A 26,723-nucleotide genomic window follows, 5' to 3' on the forward strand; every position below is an offset into this window, starting at 1 on the left:
TAACAAGATAATGGCTGGACAATCACATGTTGTTTATACTCGAGTACCCAAGTGAGCCTCCATTCCCCTTAAATGTTGTTGATTAATTTAAGAGAAGCTTTAAAGTCCTGATGATGACATCATCTGGGCTTTCCCAAATTAAAGGCATGGTAATATTAGTGTATGTAAACTTGTGATTTAAGAGAAAGTTTTAAAGAATTCTGTACAAATTCTCTCTTATCCTAGGATTTAGTAAATAGAAATAGTTTTGTTAGGCTACTCGTAACTGACCTACAACAGAAAAAGCTTAGTTTGATTTAATGTCTACGGAGCCCGCGAGGGGACATGGGGGAATTATTTTTTTCTTTTGCGTCCCCACGCAATACTTTGTGGGATAGTTTCCAAACCAGATAACTGGAAAAATGGAACAAACACTACACCCGTTTTTGAGATTTATTGGGTTTTATTTTGAAATCGGCCTTAAATAAAATGATCTTCAATCAGACTTAAAGACAGTTATTATCCACAAGCTGTCAAACTACTAAACTCTGGACAATAATACTGCAAGAAACCACATCTGTGACACTTTATTTACTTATTACTGCTGCATGATATGTACTTTCTTTTTGTACGCCATTAGTGTTTTTGTTTTTATCGTGATTTGAACGGTTCTTCTTATCCTAAGCATTTAATCGCATTGTTGACTGCGTGTTAACCTGCATATGACAAATAAACCATACCAATGCCATATTAGTGCTGTTTGTTTTGTGAGCAGTTTGTCGTCTGTGCTGCTGTTCCAAAATGTACAGCTTTATCAAGGCGATTAACAACTTTTGCGAGCGAACGCAAAAGTATTGCGTGGCGACGCGAAAGAAAAACAATTCCCCCATGTCCCCTCGCGGGCTCCGTAAGTTACATAGAGGCCGTCGAACAGTGTTTCAAATTAAAATTGTTCAAGAAGGAAAGTAGTGCACAAAAATCCCAACAGTGACTTGTGGCTCCTCGCCTTGAGTTTTGATGGAGCTCTGAGGCGCCCAATTGACTGGCAGCGTGAGGGCTGGAGCAAAGAAATCAGTGAGTTAGGAGGAGGGACTTCCTGCCGAGCTGCAGTTGGATTGAAGGCTGCTTCTCGACTGACACGTAACTAAAATTAAAGGTAATTCAGAGGCCTCGTCCTGGATGTGAATTTTTCCAACTTTGGCGCAAGCATTGGGCGAATTGCGTCGGAGACGTCTGAAGGAGGAAGAAGAGAGGACCAAGCGACCGAGAAGCCCCAGAGTTTTGGTTTGCATTTCAGGACTAGACTCAGAGCAGGACTTTGATTTCAAGTGAAGCGAAGATCTGAGCTTCTCCTTAGAAGTCGAGTTGACTTGGTGAAAAGTATGCACGCTGTAGCAACTGTTTACACGTAAAGCGGTGCTGTTTTTGTGCGTGGAAATGCTCGGGGAGTGAAGGGAGGGGGTACGAAAAGTTTGCAGGCAGAGACGGGGTTTTCTCGCTCAGACGGCGGGGAGGGGTGCGGGTCCAACATGGGAAACGGGGTGTGCTCCCGCAGGCAGCGGCGGATCTTCCAGTGCCTGCTGCTGGTCACCGTGGTCTGCGGGATGATGTATGGGGGGCTCATGGCCTTTGAGACGCACAAACAGCTCAGAAGGACCGAGGCGATGGCGCTGAAGTACCAGCAGCACCAGGAGTCACTCTCGGCGCAGCTCCAAGGTAAACACAATGTGAACTGGTTCTATTCGCTGGCAAATGCACTTTTAGGACTTGATATGATTTATGACTAACCATATTAAAGTACTACAGAAAGTTTAATAATATACATATTACATTGACTGATATGTACAGTAACTTTTTAAACATAGAAAAACTAAAAATTCTTTTTCGGTAATTCTTGTTGCAAACATAGGAATAGACGGGAAAATGTGTCGATTTTAATAGTCTTTGTTTCAGCTCTGTCATTAAAAAACAGTTTTTTTTCCCTTTATTTCACATCCTCTGCAAAGTAAATAGAAACTGTCACAGGAATGAATAGTATACTCACCCATTAGTTGAGGCTGGGGTTGCGTTTGTTTAAAAGCATTGCTGTTGTAAGTACAGTGTCTCAGTGTCTGCTGTTTAAAAGAGGCTGTTGTCAGTTTGCCCAAACTAGACCTGAACAGTACTGTAACCTGTCTGTCTTTGACCTCATTTTGCTTTCTAATCTTTGGATCACAGGTTAATCTCTAGAACCCTACAGCTTCGGTTGGACAATGTTGCTGCTTGTGTTGCAAAGGCCTACTGTGAAAGTCACATCAAACTTTGGAGAACTCAAATGAATCCTTTACTTCAGGGGGGGGGTGTCCAAAGTGGGTCCTTGACAGCCAGTGTCCTGCGTGTTTTAGATGTTTCCCTGCTTTAACACACCTGACTCAGGTTATTGCAGTTCAGCAAAAGCCTGTTGATAAGACATAGGTGGGGAAACATCTAAAACATGCAGGACACCGGTCCTCAAGAACAGACTTTGGATACCCCTGCTTTACGTGGTGCTTCCCAGACACCTGGTTGTTATCACAGTGTGGTCATCTGTACCCCAGCTGTATATCTTAACAGGCAGTTAATACTGAGTATCTGCTGCTACCTCAGCTCTAATACCAAAGCAGGAAAAGGAAGTACGGTTGCTGCACTTTCCATTACACTGTTATGGCACAATGGACAGGACAGGACACTTCTAACTGTTTTATGTCCAGCCAATGAGAGGACATCTTCTTAACTTTATACAGTCTAGCAAAAAAAAAAACAATAAGGAATGTTTTATACATGGCAGCTCCATGGTCCCATTGTTAACAATGCTTTTAGATTTGTTTCTCTTTAAAGTGTATATTGTCATTTTATCTATAAATGATTATTAGTTTTGTTTCGGAGTAGGAAAAAGTGGATCCGAACGGTCCTTTGCAAACTGCAAGTGTTCAGTCTAGTGCTTTATTAGTTGTAGTGGTGTGTAGCTTTATTTTGTTCAGAAGGTAGAAGCAAACCACGGCAATTAAGGGGTCTTGGGACCTTTTTAGTGACATTAAAGCTCCGTCTTTTCAGGGCTGGATGTGGTGGTAATGTTTACAGTGCTCAAGTTTCATTTATTTACTTAGTCACTTGATGTCTGTAAAATGTGATCTGGAAATGATTTAAATTATATATTTAGAGTTTCTTGCAAAGGGTTTCCTGCCACTTTAAATGTTCCACATACTAATAAAACTTAATGTGTTCTATGGGGATTTCATTTGATAGACCAGCGCAAAGTAGTACATGATGTTGTAACAAGTATAAAAAAAATAGTGGCATGTTTTTGGAGTCTGCTTCTTTTAGTCTGATCCCCACTAAATTAAATTCAGTGCAACTAATTGCCTCCAGAATTTAATCTTAGTTTATATCCAGCAGTTCTGTGAAGGCCTCAGAGGTTTGGTAGAGAAAGTTAGGAACAAACAGCATCACAAGGGGAAAGGAACACAGCAGACAGGTCAGGGACAGAGGTATGTTTAAGTTTAAAACAGGATTAGGTTTTAAAATAATATTCCAACTTTTGGACAGCTCACAGAGCACTGTTCAATCTATCATTAAAAAAATAGAGTATTTATCACTGCAAACCTATCAAGATAAGCAAGGAGAGCGCACACCTAAACGCATCATTGTGACACTCAGGGAGTGGAAGAGTGGGCCATTTTCCATGCTGGACATGAACACCGCATTGCACGCACAAGAACGTAGTGATGTCAGTAGCTGCATGTACCGTCAACAAAACAACCATGTCTGATAGAAAGCGCTCAAAAGTATGGCTGCACTTTTCAAAACGTGCTACAAATTACGCTTGCTGCAATATTTGTGACGCGAAGTGCAAGGCCAGCAGCGGGAATATTTCCAAACTGAGGAAGCACCTGGTAAAAGCGCAATATTTTTCGCAAGGCTGAAAAGTGCACAATTTTTGTCAGCCTCAGATCTACGGCTACAACTCCTTCATTCAGCACCGTTAGCACGCCTGCATCTGTTAGCGACTTGTTGTCTGCAGCCAGCAACATGGGAGAAGAAATGTTTGAAACAACTAAGATGTTGCAAAACAAACAGCTGGATGTTGTTTTATCAAAGATTTTATATTGAGAAATAAATATGTTTCATTAAAAAATGTATGGATTTTTATTATTAAACAGATGAACATTTATTACCACATAAACACACACAAAAGTACCGAAAACTGGTACCGTTAAGTACAGACACGGATTCCCAGGTACTGGGTATTGGTACCATATTGATTCAAATGAAGAGAGCAGTTGGTGAAAGAAAGCCATAAGAAGTCCTATTTGTTGTTTCCACAATCTATGTAGAGGACAGAGCAGTCGTGGAAAGAGGTATTATGGTCCACTGAGAACAAGATTTTACTTTTTGGTCTATATGGAGAAGAATGTGATTGTGTGGGGGAAGATTAATCCTGGACACTGAACACAACACAGTGAAACATGGGAGTAGCAGCATCATGCTGTAGAGATGGTCCAAGCGGTTGTCACTCATAGACCCAGAAAGGTATTTTAAACCCTTAAGCTTACAGCCAGATTTACAATGGAAGAGTTTAGATCCACGCATATCCCTGTGTTACAACGGCCCAGTCAAAGTACAGACCCACACTTTTCAGATTTGTAATTATTAAAAACTTAGAAAACCATGTATCATTTCTTTTCCAACTTGTGTTAATCTATCACATAAAATCCCAGTAGAACACACTGAAATTTCTGGTAGTAATGTTAAAATATTCTGAAAAATTCGCGGAGTAATACAATTTCTAGGAACTGTTATCAAAATAACCTTTTCAAAGCACACGACTTGATGCAAAAAAAAAAAAAAAAGTCAAATATTTCTAAAGGTCTCAGTTTTAGCATTTGATGTGCTGCATTTTATCATTTTATATACTTATTATAGGACGGAAAGGATTTTCAAGTGTCAAACTGTATTAATAACACTATTGCAGACAAACACTCAACTGCTGACAAGATCATAAAGCGATAACCGTAAGAAATTTGGTTGTTTTTATCATAAACAAAGTGTTTAAAATCGATTAAAAGCAGCAACTTGTTATTCTGTTTTCATTATTATAATGGCTCAAAGACATAATTAGATTTAGATGAGGGACTGTTATTTAGTTCATTATAAAGATTTGCTTTTTCAAAGGTCACCCCTTATTTAGTTAGTGTCAGAAAACGGTAATAAGCCTAGAGTCATCTGCTTGAGGTGAGGATAATAGAAACAGAGCTGTTGTAGAACGGTAAACAGTCATAACCCTCACTGCTTATAAACACACACTGCTGTGCTTGCAGGATGTTAAGGTTTTGTTTTATTCCACTATCCTTTTAGTTTAAAATACCCTCCCGGGTGGAGAGCTGTTTACCAAACTGCTTTTTATGGCACATCTGCATTTGGGTTTTTTCAAAATTTCTCAACCCATTCATCTACAGCAGTCTTTAATCCACCTAACCAGAAATATTGTGTCTCAATTACCCACTGCTTTGTTCGGCATACTGTTCAGCTACCCTGAGGCTCTAACCTATACTATGTGAGACTATATGCATGCTCGTGAATGGAGGGTTTTGTTGTATGTTTTCAGGGTACAATAACAGTTTTATTTAGTTTATGTAAAGCAGCGGCCAAGTCATTTTTCCTAGATAGTTACTGATGATTGGGATTCAGGCTGATATTAAAAAGCTGCAGTAAAGCTGATTTATCCACAAACAGAATGACAGTATTGTGACAGTTTTGCAATGAAATGCTGTTGCTTAACTCTTTGTGGCTTCTTTGTGGTCCACTCCAGTCTGGTGGGGGGGTGGGGCATCATGTTTTTTAGCAGATGTTAAATGTTTTGTCCTATATTTAGAGGTTGTAGATAGCTTGTGGGTTGTGAGCTAGCCATATTGATTTCCTGTTACCCTTTGCAACAGCAGGCTGGCAATTGTTATTGATTCAACAAGCACTCTGAAAAAATGTGTCCCTTTGATTTCACAGCCTTAAAGTCCTCATTGGCTCATTTTTTCAAAACTTTATTCAAATTGACTAATTAGATCAGAAGTTACTTTAGGTTTACCTGTATTAAAACAAATCTTCACACACTATGTGGTTTAAGTACTTAACAATTTCCAAATCTCTTTAATTTTCATCCTAATATTACATAAAAACTAGAAAAACATGAGTTTTATTACAGAAATATTATGCTATGATCTACACAATCATGGGGAAGACTGCTGAGTTCAAAGTTGTCCATCAGAGTTATTGACACCCTTCACAAAGTGGGTAAGCCACAAAAGGTCATTGCTAGGAAAGCTCGCTGTTCACAGAGTGCAGTGTCCATATTATTAATGGAAAGTTGAATGGAAGGAAAAAACTCTTGGAGATAAAATTTGCTCATCGATAGGGATAACCCCAGTCTTGAAAGGATTTTAATGCAAATCCCATTTAAGAGTGTGTGGCAGTCAAAAGGCGTGGAATGAAGGCAGTGCTTCTAGAGCCACCACACAAAGATGTATCCAGGACATGGGCTACAGTTGTCACATTCCTTGTGGAAAGCCTCTCCTGAACCAGCAACGTTAGCAGCTTCCTACCTGGGATAAAGAGAAAACCTTGGTTTTCCAGTTTTTTCACAAGTAAAAGGTCAGCACTGCTTTGTACCAGGAATGTTTACAGCAGGGTTGCTTAACCTGTTTTTCCTCAGACCAGATGGAGGGGGAGCATAACAAAAAAACACAAGAAGGCAAAAACGTACCTCTGTGCCTCGTACTCCCTCTCCCAATGTCTCTTCAGTGTCAAACTCTCTCCTCCATGTCAGCTCATTGCTTATCTTCCTACTTGTCAGGCGCACTGTCAGAAGCACACAGATGCTTAGGGTTTTTTAAAATAGAATCGTTCTCATGATCTAGACTGGACTGTGTGCTTTCTTTCATACTCTAGATAGACTTGAAAACAAGCTCAGAGTTCATCTGCATAGCTGGTTTTCTCTCCTAGATGAATCCCCTGAAGGAGCTATAAACATTAATGTTGCACTTTTCTTTCCCATAGAAAGTACTCCTGGATCAGTGTTTCTGTGTTCTTTTTGTGTCTCTGCTCTGTTGTCTCAAACCCCCAGTCGGTCGTGGCAGATGGCCGCTCACACTGAGTCTGATTCTGCTGGAGGTTTCTTCCTGTTAAAAGGGAGTTTTTCCTCTCCACTGTAGCTACATGCATGCTCAGTATGAGGGATCAGTATGAAGTCAATGCCAGTGACTGTCCACTGTCTCTACATGCTCATCCAGGAGGAGTGCTACAAGTCACTGACTCAATCCAATCTTCTGAGTTTCCTTAGATAAAAAAACTTTACACCAATTTGAATATGAAACTGAATCTGACTGCACTGTTTGATAGTTAGGATTAATTGGAATGTATGTACCTGACTTGAAATCTGTATGATTTAATTGAATTGACTTTGTAAAGTGCCTCGAGACGACATGTGTTGTGAATTGGTGCTATATAAATAAAACTGAATTGAATGATCTGATACCACAGAAATTATAAAAAATATAATTTTTTTACTCCGTGGACCAATGCTAATCTGTGGCACGGTGGTTTGGAGCCCCTTGTTTTGAGTACTTCATGCTTTTCTTTGCTGACAAGCGTTTTGGAGATGCTAATTTGATTTTAGAGCAGGACTTGGCAGCTGCCCACGCTACCAAATTTACCAATATATGCTTTAAGGGCCATGGTATTACTGGTTGACTGGTCAGGTGACTTGGCTGAGATAAACCCCATAGAGAATATGGTCTATGTACACACAGCAGGTCTTGATGCTCAATTCAGAATTTTTGTGTTTTTTTTTTTTTTTTTGCCTGGTGGTTCGTACGACTGTTTTATTTCGCCCACCATCAGACTTCAGTTTGTATGGTTCACAACCCCAAAGCCATCTGCACAAAAGAAGAATATAAACATCATACAACAGCACACTATTTGCTGTAGTAAAAATGGATGTTGATGTCTGCTTATAATTTTTAACCTGGACAATTCAATTTATTATGGAGGTGAAACAATTTGAATTGGGCCTTTCAGACTGCCGTGAAAATGTCAGATATGGGTTGCCAAAGGGCAGAGAAATCGGATTTTAGACACAGTTGTGTAAACTGGAGACACTTCTAAGTTGGCTGATATTTCTGTCCCTTTTTATTGGTCTTGTGTAATAATCTAATTTTCAGAGGAAACAGGTAATTCAGAAAATTAGCTACAAGCCATAATTATCAAAATAACAGAAATACATGCTTAAAATATCATCACTTTGTGTGTAATGGATCTATGAGTTTCCCTTTTTCTCATTTAGATGTTCCTGTTACTGGGTGCAAGGCTTACAGAGGTGCTACATGTGTGGGTAACCGCATGATTATAATAAAGCACCCACAGTTGCCACAGGAACAGGAAGATACAACCTGCGTAACATTTTGTTGGATGCTTTGCGCAGGTTTCACCTTCTAGTTGTTACTTGAGAAAATTTAGAGTCTCTCAGTTAACAAAACAAATCTAACTACTTTGCATGTACAATATAACGTTATTCCAGTCTATTCTAAGGTTTAACTTTTTCAGGCATTGTACAGAAGAGACAAATCTCATAGTTCAAACCAGTTCTTAAAATTGGTTAACTATAACTGTAAATGTATTTAAAACAAGTTGCTCTTAAAGATGAGACCTTGTATCTCAACATGAATTACCTTTTTTATAAAAAAAGGTGAAATAAAAATAAATGAAACAACTTCAGATATAAAACACATAATCTATAGCTGCTATTCACCATGTTTCACTAAACTCAAGCCTGACATCATGACATCATTGCAGTCATAATAATGTTATCTATAGCTTTTATTTTATTACTTAGATTTTTGACACATTAAGCAAAAAAAAAAATTATTGAAAAAAACACCCACTAAGTTTTTGCTGTTGTACTCTGTAGAGTAACACAGATCTAACAAGCTGATATTAGCTGGGTAATTAGTCAGGTTGCCTGCTCCGATAAGCTGTCTGTGGTCAGTTGCTGAACAGGCATATCGCTCGTAGTTTGCCAGGTGATGTTTTAAACCTGTATTACCTAACAAAGAGTGATGGGTGGTACTAGGGCTGCACAATATTAGAAAATGTTGCTATGGCAATAATATGTGTAAATATTGGGATGATGATATTAGTTGTGATATATGCCTATTTTCTTATATTCTCTCTTTCTCATTTGTTCTTCCTACACTCTGTGACCTTTATGCATGCTCAGAACACTTAGAAAACTAATGTTTAACAATTATTGCACTCCAAAGAGCGATTCTGAATTTTGGACATATTGATATTGTGATGACAATATATCCGTGATCTATTGTGCAGCCCTAGGTGTTACTTCTTTAGATTCCACACCATGTCTGTGATTTTTATGAAAACACGCACATGACTGCCAAAATGGTCTTTTCCTCTTGTACATGTTACTGGCAGTGGACAGCAACATGGGTGGACAGCAACATGGGTGGACAGCAACATACAATGACAATAAAGACAATTAAAATTTTTGAACATACATGATGTGATTTTTATTTATTTTTTTTCCACAAGTTTGAAACTTATTTTTAACGTTTACCCTTGAAACGGCCTCTGCTCAGTGAAATGTTGCTTAATAGCTTGTAAAACCATGTTTTTATGTTTTTTCAGCAAGAGCTTTAACTAATCATTGTTCACCATATGTATTAATTAATGCACTGCCCTCATAAGATTCTCCTGCTGTATTTTAATGGGGCTGAGCTCCTTCAGTTTGTTCAGGCCATTGTATGCTTTGGTTCAGTTAAAGGAAATTTTGATTGTTATTGCTATATTTGACTAATAATCACAATCTATTCCCTGATTGTGATTATTAGATTTTTGGAGGTGTAGCTTTTAAAAGCAGTCCACAAAAGGTCCAAAGCATGTTTGTGTATTAGAGCTAAAACTACGATAATTTAAAAAGGAAAGGCTTACATTAAACTTTGCAAGACAAAAGATTTTTAAAATCTTACTCCATGAACAAATGACATTCGGTTTAGTTTAAAAAGCCATTAAGCAGAAGTTGTGCATTCAGTCTTAATGATGAGCTGGGTGTGTGGAAAACGAATTCACCAGATACTCAACCTCCCAACACTATGGGCCAAATGCAATCAATACCATCTATACCACATCTAAAGCAGCAGGTCAGCAAAGGTTCACCACTATAGAGAGCTATGTTGTTCTCACACTGCTGGTACACTTCAGTCGCAGTGTGAGGAGCATGTTTCACTTGTTCAAGGGGAAAATGCTCAGAGAATGTAAACTGGTTCGATTTTCTTGGTCAGAGTTACTGTAGATGTTTCAACCCTTCTGCACCAAAAGCAACACCTCATCATAGTGTAAATGTTTTATAAAAACTAAATCTAAATGTAAGGAATCACTGCAACGTTGGCTTTCTCCTTAATGAATCTAGATGTTCACACAATGTACAATTCTTCTGTATCTGCTTGAATCACTGTTGATTATCTGCAGAGTGACCTCTGGATCTACACACAGTTACACAAACGAAGTCAGATGAGTTTGTGGTTCTTCAGAGCCAATCTGCTTCTATTGCAAAGAATAATAATTAATCATGCTGTTGTGTTTTACAAACAAGATGATTTCATTCCAGGTTGTTTATGTTTGTGGTTTCTCCATGTTGGAACACGTTCCCACGCTTTTTGTAGCAACTTCTACTATGTCCTTTACATAGATATTGCACTTATCTCTATCATCAACTCAGAAGCATTCTTCTATTAAACCAATCTTCTCCACTAATTGTCTGTTTCTATAGCTTCCAACATCCTCTATTTTTGTTGTTATTGAATTATCAGCGAGTGCATTTCCAAGATTGCACTTGAGGTTTTGCTCAGAAGTAGAAGTTATTACATCATCAAGCTGAGTTAATCACAGCCACATGCACAGAAAGCCACAAAAACGTATAAAGGCCAGGGCAAACAATTTAATTTCACCACGAGAGGTTGTCTGACTGGCAGAATTGGATTTCTAGAAAAATACAAACTATACAGGTCCTTCTCAAAATATTAGCATATTGTGATAAAGTTTATTATTTTCCATAATGTCATGATGAAAATTTAACATTCATATATTTTAGATTCATTGCACACTAACTGAAATATTTCAGGTCTTTTATTGTCTTAATACGGATGATTTTGGCATACAGCTCATGAAAACCCAAAAGTCCTATCTCACAAAATTAGCATATTTCATCCGACCAATAAAAGAAAAGTGTTTTTAATACAAAAAACGTCAACCTTCAAATAATCATGTACAGTTATGCACTCAATACTTGGTCGGGCAATCAGCCTGTGGCACTGCTGAGGTCTTATGGAGGCCCAGGATGCTTCGATAGCAGCCTTTAGCTCATCCAGAGTGTTGGGTCTTGAGTCTCTCAACGTTCTCTTCACAATATCCCACAGATTCTCTATGGGGTTTAGGTCAGGAGAGTTGGCAGGCCAATTGAGCACAGTGATACCATGGTCAGTAAACCATTTACCAGTGGTTTTGGCACTGTGAGCAGGTGCCAGGTCGTGCTGAAAAATGAAATCTTCATCTCCATAAAGCTTTTCAGCAGATGGAAGCATGAAGTGCTCCAAAATCTCCTGATAGCTAGCTGCATTGACCCTGCCCTTGATAAAACACAGTGGACCAACACCAGCAGCTGACACGGCACCCCAGACCATCACTGACTGTGGGTACTTGACACTGGACTTCTGGCATTTTGGCATTTCCTTCTCCCCAGTCTTCCTCCAGACTCTGGCACCTTGATTTCCGAATGACATGCAGAATTTGCTTTCATCCGAAAAAAGTACTTTGGACCACTGAGCAACAGTCCAGTGCTGCTTCTCTGTAGCCCAGGTCAGGCGCTTCTGCCGCTGTTTCTAGTTCAAAAGTGGCTTGACCTGGGGAATGCGGCACCTGTAGCCCATTTCCTGCACACGCCTGTGCACGGTGGCTCTGGATGTTTCTACTCCAGACTCAGTCCACTGCTTCCGCAGGTCCCCCAAGGTCTGGAATCGGCCCTTCTCCACAATCTTCCTCAGGGTCCGGTCACCTCTTCTCGTTGTGCAGCGTTTTCTGCCACACTTTTTCCTTCCCACAGACTTCCCACTGAGGTGCCTTGATACAGCACTCTGGGAACAGCCTATTCGTTCAGAAATTTCTTTCTGTGTCTTACCCTCTTGCTTGAGGGTGTCAATAGTGGCCTTCTGGACAGCAGTCAGGTCGGCAGTCTTACCCACGATTGGGGTTTTGAGTGATGAACCAGGCTGGGAGTTTTAAAGGCCTAAGGAATCTTTTGCAGGTGTTTAGAGTTAACTCGTTGATTCAGATGATTAGGTTCATAGCTCGTTTAGAGACCCTTTTAATGATATGCTAATTTTGTGAGATAGGAATTTTGGGTTTTCATGAGCTGTATGCCAAAATCATCTGTATTAAGACAATAAAAGACCTGAAATATTTCAGTTAGTGTGCAATGAATCTAAAATATATGAATGTTAAATTTTCATTGTGACATTATGGAAAATAATGAACTTTATCACAATATGCTAATATTTTGAGAAGGACCTGTAAATGGTGAAATAAAATCAGTTTAATTTCATCATTGTGATTTGCATGTGTAAAAGTGCTGTTTTGCACGCCGTCAGGCTTGGTATACAGGGAAGGTGCTGGTTCAAGTTGAGTGTAGTTGTGAATACCTTATTAAAAAATGGAAACTTGTTATTCCATTGGTGCAAACCATCTTGCTGTACATGCATGTTGCCACAGAATGATACATACAAAGTCAAATTTTATTTTCACTAACATGAGTCTTAATGAACCAGCTCAGTTGAACTTATGGACTATTAAAATTGTTCTTGCTGATTGCTGTCACACCGCTTCAAATCAACGGACAGCTGATCCTAATCTTCCTGATGATCTGGGTGCAAGGGTGGATGCTAGTCATTCCTTATGTATTCATTTCAAAATAAAGTCCGTGCCTTTAATTCTTGATGGTCACTTACCTTAATTCTGTTGAAGTGGTAGTTGTTCAGGTGCCGGTAAAAGTTTTTGGGAAGATATCTATTTTGTTTGTGCGTATGAGTATTTAATTTTTATAGGGCAGGACATTGCCTGTGTGCGTTTTCTAATTAAAAAGGCTGCAACTACAGATATTGTCAGGCCTCAGTTTTTAAAGCATATTCTGAAAAAAAAAACACATGTACTCAGTCTCTAACATTTAGATAATCGGGGTCTGAAACCTGCAGCCTTTCAGCCCTGCCACACCGGCTCCTAATACCTTGTACAGAAAACATGTAAAAATAGCAATTTGTCTTATTCGTTTACATATAAACCCACAAAATGTGCACAACAGAGTGACCCAAATGATGATCATGATGGACTATTTTTGTTTTGTTCGGTCCTACTGCAATTTTGAAAACAGTTTGCTTTATTTCTTTAAGTTGTTTTTTGTTGTTGTTGTGGTTTCTTTTTATTTAGAAATGACTAAATTCTAGATCGGGTAACTGGGGGTTCTGATTTAAACCCAATTTCTGCTGTTACCAAAATCTTTGCTTCTACGCTGCCATTGCTTAAATACCTTGGGTTGTTTTTGTCCTGATGTCCGGCGCAGACACACTCTGCTATGGTGGGGCAGCTGGTGGCAATACCTTCAATTATTTTAGTGGTTACAAGATTCCTAATTATATGTTAAGTCTTGAAACCATCCTTTCATGTCTACATTACTATTATACTGCAGAGCTGCTAAACCTGTTTACACACTGCTAAGACTAAGGAGTAGTGGGGCGGCACAAGGACAGCAGGACATAGCAGTAGATTAGGAAAAAGGCTTTACTTGGGTGTAAATGTTGGTAAAATGGTCCAAAAAGCCGCTGCATCCAGCAATAAAATCCCTCCGCTGCTAGCTTTCTGCAGTGGAAGCTCATTCATTATTCATGAGTGGAACAGTAACCATATGTTTACATGAGTAACTAGGGGAAGTCTCACCAAACAGCTCAATAAAAATAGTTTCCTATTTAAGTCAAATGAAACAAAAATCAGTTTCCAACTTTAATTAGCACTTAGCTCCATTAGCATCGCTAACTGTACAGCCTCTCTGTACAGAGACAAATAGCCTTCTTTATGGTTGCGTCTTCAAACAGAATACTAAATCCTCAATGTTCCAGTGTAGATGGAGTTTACATGTACAAATAAAATAATAAACCTATTCTATTTACAGTTCTCTAAATGTTTTCACAAAACACAAAGCAAACATCTATCTTCTGTTTTCTCTTTTTCAACATTAAAATATATCAGAAAGTGATTATGCACTAGTGGGCTTCCATAACAGGCTCTGCCCATATGTTTAAACTTTAAGTAATCTGCCGAATTTTGAGAAAACACACGAAACATTCCTTAATTCTTAACATTTCTCAGTTTGAGAGACAATACTGTTTTTTTTGTTGTTTTTTTTTTAAACGTACAACAATGGAACATTTATATAAATTAGCCTTGATGGCCTCAGTCTGATATCAGATGCAAGGACACCAGTATCTGGCCTGATACCAATATTGGGTCAGATAGGCCCTATCTCTTGGCTCAATTGGACTTCTTCTACTGAAGAAAATAAATGTTTTTCCCCTGCAATTTTGAAGCAATTAAACTAATTTGGTAGCATTTAGAAAACCTAACAAGTCATGTTTTTTTCCTCTAAGAGTCAAGACTTTATGCGCAATTTAGTATTGTGTGGGGTAGGCAGTAACCATCAGCTACAAATGTATTGCAATAAAGTTCATTGTCTCTATACAATATAGTCTTTAGGTTCTTTTGTTATTGGACACAGCTCTGATGAAGAAACATGTCAGGTATGTCCTTAGGGACAAAAAAATCATGTGTCTATTAACAAAAGAGCTACAAATGTAGTTTAAAATATATCCCTCTAAGACAGCTTCCCCTTATACAGAAGGCTGTGGTATTCTCTTGAAGAGACACTTACTGAGATCAGTGCCCGGTTAGGTAAATATCACAGAAGGCTGTCATATCACCCATAAAGTTCACACCTCATCTCTGTTGACCTCTCTGAGACAAATGTTCAAGTGTCTATGAGCCCATAGGTTTGCTGCAGTGTTCATGTTTGGATAATAGCTCTGTGTTTGGCTTCTTCTCCACCAGGACATTCCTTTTATGCTCTGTTCTAATGTTGTTTTTTAAATATTCAGTGGTGTACGAGCATCGATCGCGGTTGGAGAAATCTCTTCAGAAGGAGAGGTTAGAACACAAAAAGGCCAAAGAAGGTGAGGAAAAACATCAAAGTTCTCATAATTACTCTCAATAAAGCAGGTAAAAGTAACTGTACTTGTGTTGCTTTTTTCCTTAGATTACCTTGTTTATAAACTTGAAGCAGAGCAATCTCTGAACAAAGAGAAGGTGGGTTTCTTTACCTTCTCTCTTCAGATTGTAGCTTATCTTTCTGTGCTCTTCGTTGCTAACAGTTTGAACTGTAATGCTGTAACAAAAGATGTTTTTGACAGGCTTTGTAATCTTGCTTCTTATGTTTTATTCAGCAGGACGCCAACAGTAGACTCAACTCTTTACACGTGCAACATCAGATGCTGAAGGTAAGGATTACCAGAATCTCAGTACACTCATAGATGCCCTCAGATTCACCCCACAGCTTGCTTTTCTCTTCTTTTCTACATTTGCATACTTTTTCCAAACTTCTTCCTGTTGTAAAAGTATGCAAATACTCCCAGATCTTTGTCATTTATCCTTTCTCTACAATTAGTGTCCATGTAGTATAGGGAAGCCACACAATTATGAAAATCATTTATTTCTGTCAGAATCAGCATAACGATCTGAAGAGGCAGTACTATGAGCTAAACGAGCAGCACCAAGCACAGGGTGAGGACCACAGCCGGCTGCTGGACGAACACAGAGAACGCTACAATAAACTGCAGCAAGCCAAAGAGGTGGAGCTCTCCCAACTTAAAGGTATTGATGGTGTCACCTACCCTTGTCACCTACCCTTAAAACTGGGTTATTTTAATAAAAGTGATGGTCGCTAAGATTGTTTGTGCTGTTCATTGCCTGAATGATTTCCAAACGGCTAAATTTGTTTTGTACGCAAATAAAAAGTGTTGTCTTTGACTGTCAGTGTTTAGCAACAGCGCAGGGAGGGATATTCTGTGTTACTCTATGTTCTACATAGCTGGAGAAAACGCTTGTCCCTTTTGGACCTTCTTTGGGATCTCATTAAAAGGGCCTTGAATCATAGGAGCGATTTTGAAACGGTACCCTTTAAAACCAGCCAATGCCTAGTCACACAAGAGCCTTCACTTTTAGACAGAGAACAGCCCTCATTGAAGTCTCCGGGCCCATTAAGAACACATCACTAGATATTACCTGGACATTGACTGAATAGGAAGATAAACAAAGAAAAGGACTACAAATTGCCCACTTGATTTTCTTCAAACAAAATTGTTGAAAGACGTTTTTAAAATCATAAGTCCTGTTGATTCGTATTTTTTATAACTCTTGTCTAATTTCCAGAATTGTGTCAGCTGCCTTCAAACATGCTGTTGTAAGGCCTCTTCTTAAGAAACCTTACCTTGACCCCCTCATTTTACCTGATTTTAGGCCAATCTCCCACATGCCCTTCTTATCTCAGGATTTAGAAGAAAAGGTTTTTTACTCAGGTACAACCATTTTTAGAAGAAAATGAGATCTTTGAGAAATTCCATTCTGCCTTTAAATTGCAATATAGCACTGAGTTTGCCCTATTAAAGGTGCATAACGACATTGTTATGCCTGTCGATGAAAGGTATGAGGTTGTTCTGATGCTGCTGGACCTCACAGCAGCTTTTGATACTGTGGATCACACTGTTTTGACTCAATCAAACTACTATGTTGGGATCCGTGGCTCAGTTCTCAAGTGGTTTACATCTTATCTTACTGGCAGAACTTTCACAGTTATGATTAACGATTTGACTTCCCCCAGTGCTCCTCTTTCGTGTGGGGTGCCACAGGGCTCCATCCTTGGCCCCCTCTTCTCACTTAATATGCTGCCAGTCAGAGCGACTGTTACACAGCACCATCTGTCCTTTCACTGCTACGCAGATGACATCTAGATCTATCTGTCCTTAAGACCAGGTTAGCGTAAGCTGCAACACTGCCTTCTTGATTGCATTTCTGCAGTTAAAACAGTGGTTTAGCCAACATTTCTGATTTATAAACAACAAGACTGATCACATTTTATTTGGTAGTAATGCCACCACTGATGTTAGTGCTCAGAATTTTATTTTCAGTATTGCTGTAAAAAATGGAGTGATTTTTAATAAAGATTTAAAGTTTAACAAGCAAATTGATTCAGTGGTCTAGTCAAGCTTTTATCATTTATGTCTTAAGTTAAGGTTGAGCCTTTTTTAATCTACTGTTTGTTTTTAAAGCTTTAAATGGTTCAGCCCCATCTCATTTATCTGATTTAATGTTAACGTTTGTGTGGTAGATCCCAGTGATCTTCATCCCAGTTTTTATTGAATGTTCCAAGGACTATGGGGTGAGCATTGGGGTGAGCGGGCTTACTCCGTAGCGGCTTCTAGACTGTGGATCCACCTCTCTGTGGACCTAAGCTCTATCTCTGGGCCTTTTTAAACCCAACCTTAAAGCCATTTTATTCAGAAAGGCTTTTAATATTCAGTAGTTTGGTGGCACTTTATTCCAGGATTTTTTGTTTTGTTATGCTGTTATTCCTGTTGTTGGTTGTTTGATGTTTTTCCTTTTATGTATGTAGTGGAAAAAGCTTTTGTTTGGGCTATACAAATAAATTAAATTAAATGACAGATGAAGACCTACAACCGGCGGGTGTAAAACAAATCTCTCCTGTTTAGCAGCATCTTTGTGTAACAGAGAGAGGTATATAATTGATGGTAAAGCTTTATCATTTAGCTAATGTAGGCCAAATGTCTCCACTCTTACACTTTTTGCATTGTTTGCTCAGAAAGTGTGTCGTTGTGATACCTTAGCTAAGACATGCTAAGCCTTTTATTTGTGAAAATTTTCAGCTCAGTGAGGCTATTTTGATTTGGCATTTTTAGCAAGGTAAAAATTGTCAAGGAAAAGGGAAAAAACTGATGCAATATACAGCAGGTGAATTTTAAAAAGAGGAATAATTTCTGCTCTCATTTAGTCTGTCTAATTTATTAAATTTTTTTAAAGAAATTTAAAATGATTTATCATCAAATTGTAATAGTAAATCATCTCTAAAAGCTTCTAGGCTGGCTTTCTTGCCACTTGCATGATGGAGCTAATCAAATATGGCACGCTGTCAAAATTCTATTAAAGAATAATAAAATGTTTGAATGCACAGTGTTAGTTTTAATTGTTTTCCTATTACATTTTGCTTTAAAACAAAGAGGAATTAACCATTTGGTAATTCAAAGACTAATACATTGAAATATACAAGTTGAGCCAGACATTTTGATCTCTTTTTATATCTATACATAGAATGTTGCAGAATATTGTCTGTCTTTTGACATGTTGTCTTTTTAAATACTTTCTATTTATGTGTGTTTTGTTTATGACAGAGCATGCTTATAACCTGAGAGAGGAAAATAAACAACTGAGGAAAGCCCACCATGAAATTCACACCCAGCTACAAGATGCACAGGTGAGGAGGACCCAACAGTTTGTATTTAAGGACAAAATAAAACTAATAATTCTGTTATATACTGAAAACATGCTGACTTAACTGCTTGGCTCTAAATAATTGTGTTGTGCTCTGTGTTCAGCTCAAACATCAGGACCTTAAGGTGGCCCACAACCAGCTTGCACTGACCCTGGAGGACCACAAGAGTGCGCTGGCTGCAGCTCAGGTGGGAAAGCAGCAATACAGTCCTATTGTTTACCGCAGTCATGTACGCATAAGGAGATTAATACTGAGAGTATGTACTTATCCATGTTAGTCTTGATGGTACCATCTAAGCTCTAGGGGAAGGGTCTCATGATGACTTCTTCAATTAATTTAGTTTCATCTAGTTCCACTAATTTATTTTTGCAGCTTCAGGTTTTTTTCTGTAAATCATAAAAGGCAAATTACCCTCTATTGTATCATTACTGATGGATTTTCAGTCACTCGCTTTTTTTCGCGCTGCTCTTTCTGTCCATTTGCATTCGCTAATCTGTTTTATGGCTTTCCGTTAGTGCGTCTGGTCGGACATATTCTCTCCGCTGCAGGGAGTTTGGGTCAAAGCAGTTCATCTAAAATGGACTAAAGTCAATCAGATGAAGATCTGTAATAAAGCGACGGGGGGGAGATATAACAATGGGGCAGAAATTAAGGAAGGCTTTTTAGATTTAATCACAGTCTTGATGTGTGCTCTTCTTTAGAAAAAGAGCACTGTATTTGGACTTGTTGGTGTTACCTTTGCAAAAATGCAAGTGGTTAAATAGATGAAATTATTTCATTTATCATATTATGTAAATAAGTAGTTACTGTGTAGGCGTTACTGTACATGCCATGTTTTATAGCAGGATATAAAGCACAGAACGTATTGAGGCTGCAGCTGGCGATTATTTTAATAATCGAGTATTCTCAGGATTACTCTGATTACTTATTCGGATAATAAATTGGCGGATTTTCTTCATTTAACTACTTAAGCTTATATTATTAGTAATAGAAATACAAGAAAGATGTTGAACAGTCTCCTCATGACTTAGCCTTTCTTTTGTTGTGTATGTTTTTCTCTTTAGGTCCAGGTGGATGAATACAAGCAGCTCAGAGAGAATCTGAACAGGAAACCAAACTTGTTACAACCTGATCCAAACTCTGTTGCTCAGCAGCTGCAAGCAGCCACAGTAACAGCTGTGTCTCATGTTCATGAATCCAAGCTGGCTGGTAAAGAGACGCCTGTTCAGGAAGACCTCCCTCCTCACTGGGACACTAAGTCGAGGGTAATGAGGAAATTCTCATGTAATGAATACAGCCTAATAAAACAAAATTTGCTGTGAATAACCAAATATGAGAATTATTTTCTTGTGGTTTCCCTCTAAGGTGGATCATCAAGAGGAGAAGAAAGCCCACGCCCAGTCTGAGGTCATTTCTCACCCTACTATGTCCCATCCCAGCCTATCTGAGAGAGATGAGGATGGAGAGGGGGAGGCAGAGAGGAAGAGGGAGCTGGCAGAGGAGGAGATGGCTCAAGCAGGACAGCCTCAGAAGCTGGAGGAGGACCTGGACCAGACACATGATGAGCAGATTGAAGAGGAGGAGGAAGAAAGGGAGGAAGTTCAGCCTGATGAGAACGTCTTGGACCGACAGAGACGGCAGCAGCGGCTGGTAGGAACTAGTTCACACCAAACAGAGTTTACAGTCACTAACTATTAAAGGGCTGGTCACATTTTTGCTTTTAAAAGGTATTAATTCACATTTTGTCACAAAACACAAACTTCAGTCTTATAAGGATTTGATGTGATAGACAAACAAATTATTATGTGATTGTGAAGTGGAAAGGGAATGATTCAACAAGCTAACACTGCACATGAAACTGAATATACCTTCTCCATGGGTGAAGCATGGTGGTGGCATCATCATGCTGTGGGGATGCTGTTCTTTAGAGCAATTCTTTTGGTTAGGGTTGATGGGAAGATTTATGGAGCCCAATAAAGGACAACCCTGGAAGAAAACCTGTCAGAGGTTGCAGAGGAATGAGACTGGAGTAGAGGTTCATCTCCATTATGACAGTGACCCTTAATCAACAACCTTTATCACATAATCCCAATACAATACTGTGACGTTTTGGGATGTTATTTGAAAAAATGAGAGGGGGCACAGGGTATATACAGCATATGTATACTTTTGCCAAATACGGTGCATAGAGTGTGTCTTGCAGCTTATTATGGACAAGTTAATGTGCCGTTTTCATATTGAGGCATGTCTGCTATTCAGGTAGATCGACATATCCTTTTTTCCTTTGAATTTCTTTGTAATTTGTTAGGACAACCATGTGGAGCTGCATCAGGAGGCCCAGCCGCAGCACCAGGCACCAGCTCAGGTGCACCACCTGAAGTCAGCCTACGAGCAACAGCAGGAGCAGCAGCGCCTGGAAGCCTTGAGGATCGACGAGCGAAGGCAGATCCAGATGCGACAGGAAGCCCTCCAGGCTCAGAGAGAGAAGGTGCTGAAGGAGCGGGAGCAGCATCTAAAGGAGGAGCAGGAGCGAGAGCAGCAGCAACACAGGGAGGCCGATAGAAAAGAGCAGCTGTTGAGAGAGGAGCATCAAAGGTTAGGTTCAATATTGAGCCTTGAAGTGGCATAAAGAGCATCACAAAAATTTTCAGTTGTTTTAAACTCGCCAAGAAAAAGTTAATCCAGTGGGAAGCTGATAGAAGCGATTCACTGTTCAAAATCAAATAAATGTCTTCTCAAGGAGAAATGTGACAAGCATGCACACAGTTAGATGTCTCCAAAGAAACAGGGTTTCCACGTGGAGGTGTATGGAATTTGATGTTAGTATTTCCCAAGTATCGGTAAGTTTGAAAAAAGAATATAAGGGCTTGAAAAATATTTGTATTTCTCATCATTATTTCCTATTCCAATGTCTAATTGTTGTCCTTCCTTCCTTCCTTCCTTCCTTCCTGCCTCACTCACTCACCTGTTTATTTTGAAACAAATTTAAACAACTGAAAACTGGAAAGTTGAGTCTGGGAAGGTCACGATTTTATACCATGAAGATGACAGGATAGCGACTACAGTTGACACGATGTGGCTTTGTAAACAGTTCAGTTTGCATGTTTTTAATGGTTTTTAGTGGTGACTTTTTGATTAGAGGCTTATCTTTTCTAGCTGCCTATCACTGTTATTATGTTGTTAGGAAAAGAGCGGAGTATGAGAACATGGACGAAGATGTTCAAAGAGAAGAGGACCGTCACACTGCCAACGAAGAAGGTTAAAGAAAAAATATATTTATCCCTCATCCCCATGAATATTCTAAAAATGTCCCAAATTTATGGTAGTCTTTTTGTTTTTTATAAATTTTTTTATCGTTATCTTCTGTCTTCCTTCATAACACTTTGATGTAAATAAAAGGATGTAGGAAATGCTTCATGAATCAACGTATTTGCCTTTGGATATTTTATGAGTCAATCAATACTTTGTTTTTAGCCCTGATATGAGGCTTTCAGTAAATAACTGAATGTTTTTATACAGTGTTGAACTGCTTTGTACCAACTAAAATTCCAGATTCAGTCATAAGCAACACAATATGAACATGTCAGCATAATTTAGCTGTGATCCTCTTTGCATCCACACAACCAGCACATCTCTATGCTTCATTGTATTAAAACAAATTTCCAGAGTGAAATGGAGCAGATTTATAAAATAAGGATATGTTGATTTAGAGCAGCAGAGCCATGGTGTTTGCATAGCAGAACAGCCGGTAGACAATCACAGACCTCAAAATGCCCAATAAAACAGAGTTAGAAACTATTTTCTAATTCATTTTGAGACAGAAATTGGTTATTTTTATGAGGAAAGTCAGGTTTTACTGAACTATCACTACGTCACTGTACGAATCCAGATTAAAATAATTTATTAAATCATGTCAGTGCCTTATGCCATTGAAAATGCCTACAACTTGTTTGCTTTTTGTTTGCAGAGGGAGACGTTCACATGTTACATGATGAGGAAGAGGAGGAGAAACAGTCGGATCACAGAGTACCCCCACATCAGGTGATTTTTATCTACCATCTGTGAAAATGTACCCTCAGCATTTAAGTCGAGCACTTCTTATGTAGTCCTTCTGTGTCTTTTATTTTACCACCTCATAAAAAATGTGCCTTTTAAATTGAAGCACCCATCAGATTGTTGTAGTTCTTTTACACTCCATATTTAAAACATTCAATCTTTTGATAACCTATACCATATCTAATTCTCCTTTTGAAGGGTGGTGTGGACGGCGAGGTGGATCCCGAAGACGACCCCAATAACCAGGGGGAGGACGAGTTTGAGCAGGCCGAGGACGAGCGTTTGCCACACAGGGCTGCTGAAGAGGAAGAAGAGGGAATAGAAGAAGAGGAGCCAGCTGTACCTGGACAGCGCATAGACTCTCACCCAGGCCCTGGGCAACCTGCTGTGGAGGAGGAGCTGGTGGTGAGTATGGAGGGTGGAGATGATGGGAAATATATACCAGAGGATGAGAAGGGATGCTGACATGGGGAAAGGATTGTGATGAGAGTGCTCCAATGGTAGGAAAAAACCCTTATGGCTTGGGGAATTTGCTTTGATGTTTGAATTATGTGCTTCCAGATGGCTGGAAACCCAGATCAACAGGAGGACACGCTAGATGACCAGTACCAGGAAGAAGAAGAGGTAACTTAGGTTCAAACCAGTGCTTTACAAAGTTTAAATACATTACAGTTGAGGAAAACCTGACATGGTCTATGTTTCAAGCTGACCCAAACCACTATTACATTTATTTATAGTGTCTTCACTATAAGTATTTGTTTTACAAGAGACACTTTTACTGGGTTTCTTTCTCTTAAGCCCCAGGAGGATGTAGTTGGAGGAGAGAAAAGGGAGGAAGAGGAGGAGGGGGTGGAAGAGGAAGGGGAGGATCCATATAATGAGAACATAGAGCAGGTGAGTCTTGTTGGTAGACAGCTGTAAATGGATCTGAAACCCCCCAGCAGTAACAGAGATGCACTAAACTGTTTAAACAGTAGAGAAAAAATATATTTTATTCTTTCTTATGTTATTCAGAAGATAAAATAGACTTCAACACAATACTGTAGAATGACGGGTTGCTTGCAGGTGCTCTCCACATCAAAAGCGCATGGATTCCAGAACAGTTGTATTTATTGTTGCGCTTTATTAGCAAAATGTGCATTCGGGAACATGGAGGAGCCGACTTGGTTTGTCAATTCTTGGCAATGCTAAAAGTGTAGCAAGTTTCCTTGCTGCGTCTGACTCGCTCATATGTGCACCTTGCGTGCAACCTTGCCCAAAGCTGCAGCTAGCTGTTGCAGTGCACTGTGGGATTTGTAGTGTAACTATACAACTGACTGGAGGGATATTAATAATCAATATATTAAATTATCTTGTGGGCCAAATGTGGCCTTGGGCTCAACATGTCTGCTGTAGAACATCGAGAGTCCCGAACCCACCTTTTTGTTCTCTTTAGCTCACTCTACAGGTTTTCTACAGGATTTACATCTGTGTACATTTATGGCCAGGAAAGAAGGTTGTTTTTGTGTCTGATGAATTGATTTTGCCGTTTGTTTTGATGATCTTTCTGCTGAAAGGCCATTTTTTATTTAAAATGTCTTGATATTTCAAAGATTTCATGATGCCATGCAGTCTTATATGGTCCCCAAGTATTTGCAAAAGAACAGGCCCACAGCATAATGTGTCCTCCATCGTACTTAACAATGACCTTGGGGTGCTTTTCTGCATGTTCATTCATTGTTTCATGCAAGGATGGAAAAGCTTAGTTTTAGTCTAATCTAATGAAATCGCACAGTTTAGCTTAAAGTCTCAGTACAGCCTAACCAACTAAACCCATTTACCTTTGAGATTGTGGGAAAGAAAAGGCATCTTTTTCTGACATGACTCCTTAACGACGGGTTTCCATGTAGATTTTGTCAGCCAGTTGTTACAGAGACTTGGTGACCTCAATATGCCACTTCTTGCTGAGGTCTTCCAACAGTGAGCTTTGGAGATTTGTTATACCTCACTTACCATCCTGCTAGGGCCCCAACAATATTGCCATTCAAAGGTACCACCTTTATACTTTTGAATGTACTTCAACTGCAGGTTGGAAATTTCTACTTTTTTCAGTGATGTTGAATTAATGAATTTTACGCACATTCACTAGGAGTGCAGATGAATTTGCCCTAGCTTGTATATAATATCAGCTCAAGGATTAGCTGGTGCTCAGTCATGTATGTACACGTCTTTGTGTGATTGTAAGTTGAACCCAGGTCCTCGTGAGTCCTGGTTAATGACGTCAGTCAGGTGCTGAGTTTGTCAGGGTGTCAGGTTATCACCTGGGTTTGGTTTATCCTTAGAAAGGAAATTTAGTGAATGGGGTTCTTGGTCAGATGCCACTTAGAAAATGTCACATTTGTTATTTCTAGACTGCTATTCACAATCTTAAAATGTCTGAGGGGAAGATCTATGTCTCCTCAGCATTTTCTATAAGGTAACCAACCCTTTTGCTGGAGTTTACAGTACTAGAGTACTAATATATTCAGTCCATTGTTTGTGGTCAGTACAGCATGTACACTCAGATTAATGCTGTACTGCTCAATAGAATAATTTCTTGGTAAGTAGTCTGACTTCGCCAATTTTTCGATTTCCAAAATTAAATTTTAGGTTTTCATCGGAGTTTCAACTTTCAGCTGCGGTTAATTTCCCTGGACCGTTAAAACAGTCATTAATACAATAAAAAACATTAAACGTTTAAGTGAGTCTGTTCTATTGTCTGTGCTTATGTTGACCAGGATGATGCAAAAAACCAGGATGGACCAAGGAAGGAGAGGAATCACCAGAACGGAGCAAACGAGGAAGAGAATTATGAGGAGGACGAGATAGAAGAGGACACAGCCGGTCGAGATAAGGGAACCAACCGAAGAGCAGAAATGTAGGATGAGCAGTGCGGTGCATTTTTGGCTGCGAATGCAGCCAATCAGGAATTAAAACCAGCCATCCTTTCAGAATTTCACTTTGGAAAATCTGGAAATTGTGCCAGGAACGTGCGACTCCGAACACTGAACACTGTGGAAATGGACACAACTTTTAACGCTAAATTGCATATATGATTGTGTATTTTTTTTACTTGTTACATGTTTCCTTGCTCCTCTGGTTCAGCGAATGTAATTTTTATCTTTATGCCATGTATGTGTGGAAAAAGGAAAGAGCCAGAAACGTTCATTCTAATATTCTCAGCCCCCTTTCCGATGTTTTATGCAGACAGTTGTATTTTTGCAAAATTTTATTCCAATGAATTTTGACATTTTATTATTTATTGCTGATAGTAACAACTCTGACAATCATAAAATGGTACACCATTTTAAATCATTCATCCTCTACTAGAGGAAGATTGACATTTAGGCTTTAACCAGCTTCCAGAAGTGTGACTGGATTTTTCTGTAAAATGCCACTGAGAGAGACATTTCTGGTGAAGCCGCCAAGTGTCACACTGCCACGTGCCTTTCCATTCTTGGAATCCTCTCGTCTATCCTAGTCCTTTTTAACATTTAGGAAATACTTTTGATATGAAAGGAATGATGTGGGCCTGCCTTACGAGCTGAGGTTTCTTTGAGTTCAGTTGCTGGTGAGGATAAAATTCACAATAATGTATAGAAAACCTTTTTGTAAATATGGTACACCTGTTATATTTGATAGAAAACAAAGGGATTTTTAATTGTACTGATACCTTGTTTGTCATCTTGATGGTGTTTGCAATAAAGAGGTTTAAAGTTTTAAGTTTTGGGTAATTTTATACATTTGACAAATCGTTCTGGCTGTTTATCATGGATGGAATTTATTTTTTTTATTTTTATTTTAAAACATTTCTTTACTAAGCTTAGTTAAATAATTGGTTTAAAAAAATAGTTATTGTTGTCAAATTGCTTCCTGCTCCAACCAAGTAAATACAATTAGTTTATTTTATTGTATAAAAAAGAGTTTTAGGGGC

At 39.0% G+C, this 26,723-nt stretch overlaps 1 protein-coding gene across 3 annotated transcripts; it reads left to right on the forward strand.

Moving 5' to 3' along the window:
- The first annotated feature begins 1,040 nt into the window (after positions 1-1,040).
- golim4a (golgi integral membrane protein 4a) lies at positions 1,041-26,512 on the forward strand. 3 transcript variants are annotated; one of them, XM_047392453.1, is made up of 16 exons: positions 1,041-1,695; positions 15,252-15,326; positions 15,410-15,459; positions 15,600-15,650; positions 15,873-16,023; positions 18,615-18,697; positions 18,819-18,902; positions 19,780-19,980; positions 20,081-20,365; positions 21,024-21,310; positions 21,900-21,973; positions 22,683-22,756; positions 22,970-23,176; positions 23,333-23,395; positions 23,570-23,665; positions 25,528-26,512. In XM_047392453.1, exons 1-16 carry the CDS (start codon positions 1,509-1,511, stop codon positions 25,669-25,671), a joined length of 2,112 nt encoding a protein of 703 aa, XP_047248409.1. In that variant the 5' UTR covers positions 1,041-1,508; the 3' UTR covers positions 25,672-26,512. The 3 variants fall into 3 exon arrangements, with proteins under 3 accessions (XP_047248409.1, XP_047248408.1, XP_047248410.1); XM_047392452.1 differs by having other exon boundaries at positions 1,042-1,695; positions 15,597-15,650; XM_047392454.1 differs by lacking the exon at positions 23,570-23,665 and having other exon boundaries at positions 1,043-1,695; positions 15,597-15,650.
- The last annotated feature ends 211 nt before the right edge of the window (positions 26,513-26,723 follow it).

The sequence above is a fragment of the Girardinichthys multiradiatus genome, chromosome 18, assembly GCF_021462225.1.
Source record: "Girardinichthys multiradiatus isolate DD_20200921_A chromosome 18, DD_fGirMul_XY1, whole genome shotgun sequence".
Taxonomy (NCBI): Eukaryota; Metazoa; Chordata; class Actinopteri; order Cyprinodontiformes; family Goodeidae; genus Girardinichthys; species Girardinichthys multiradiatus.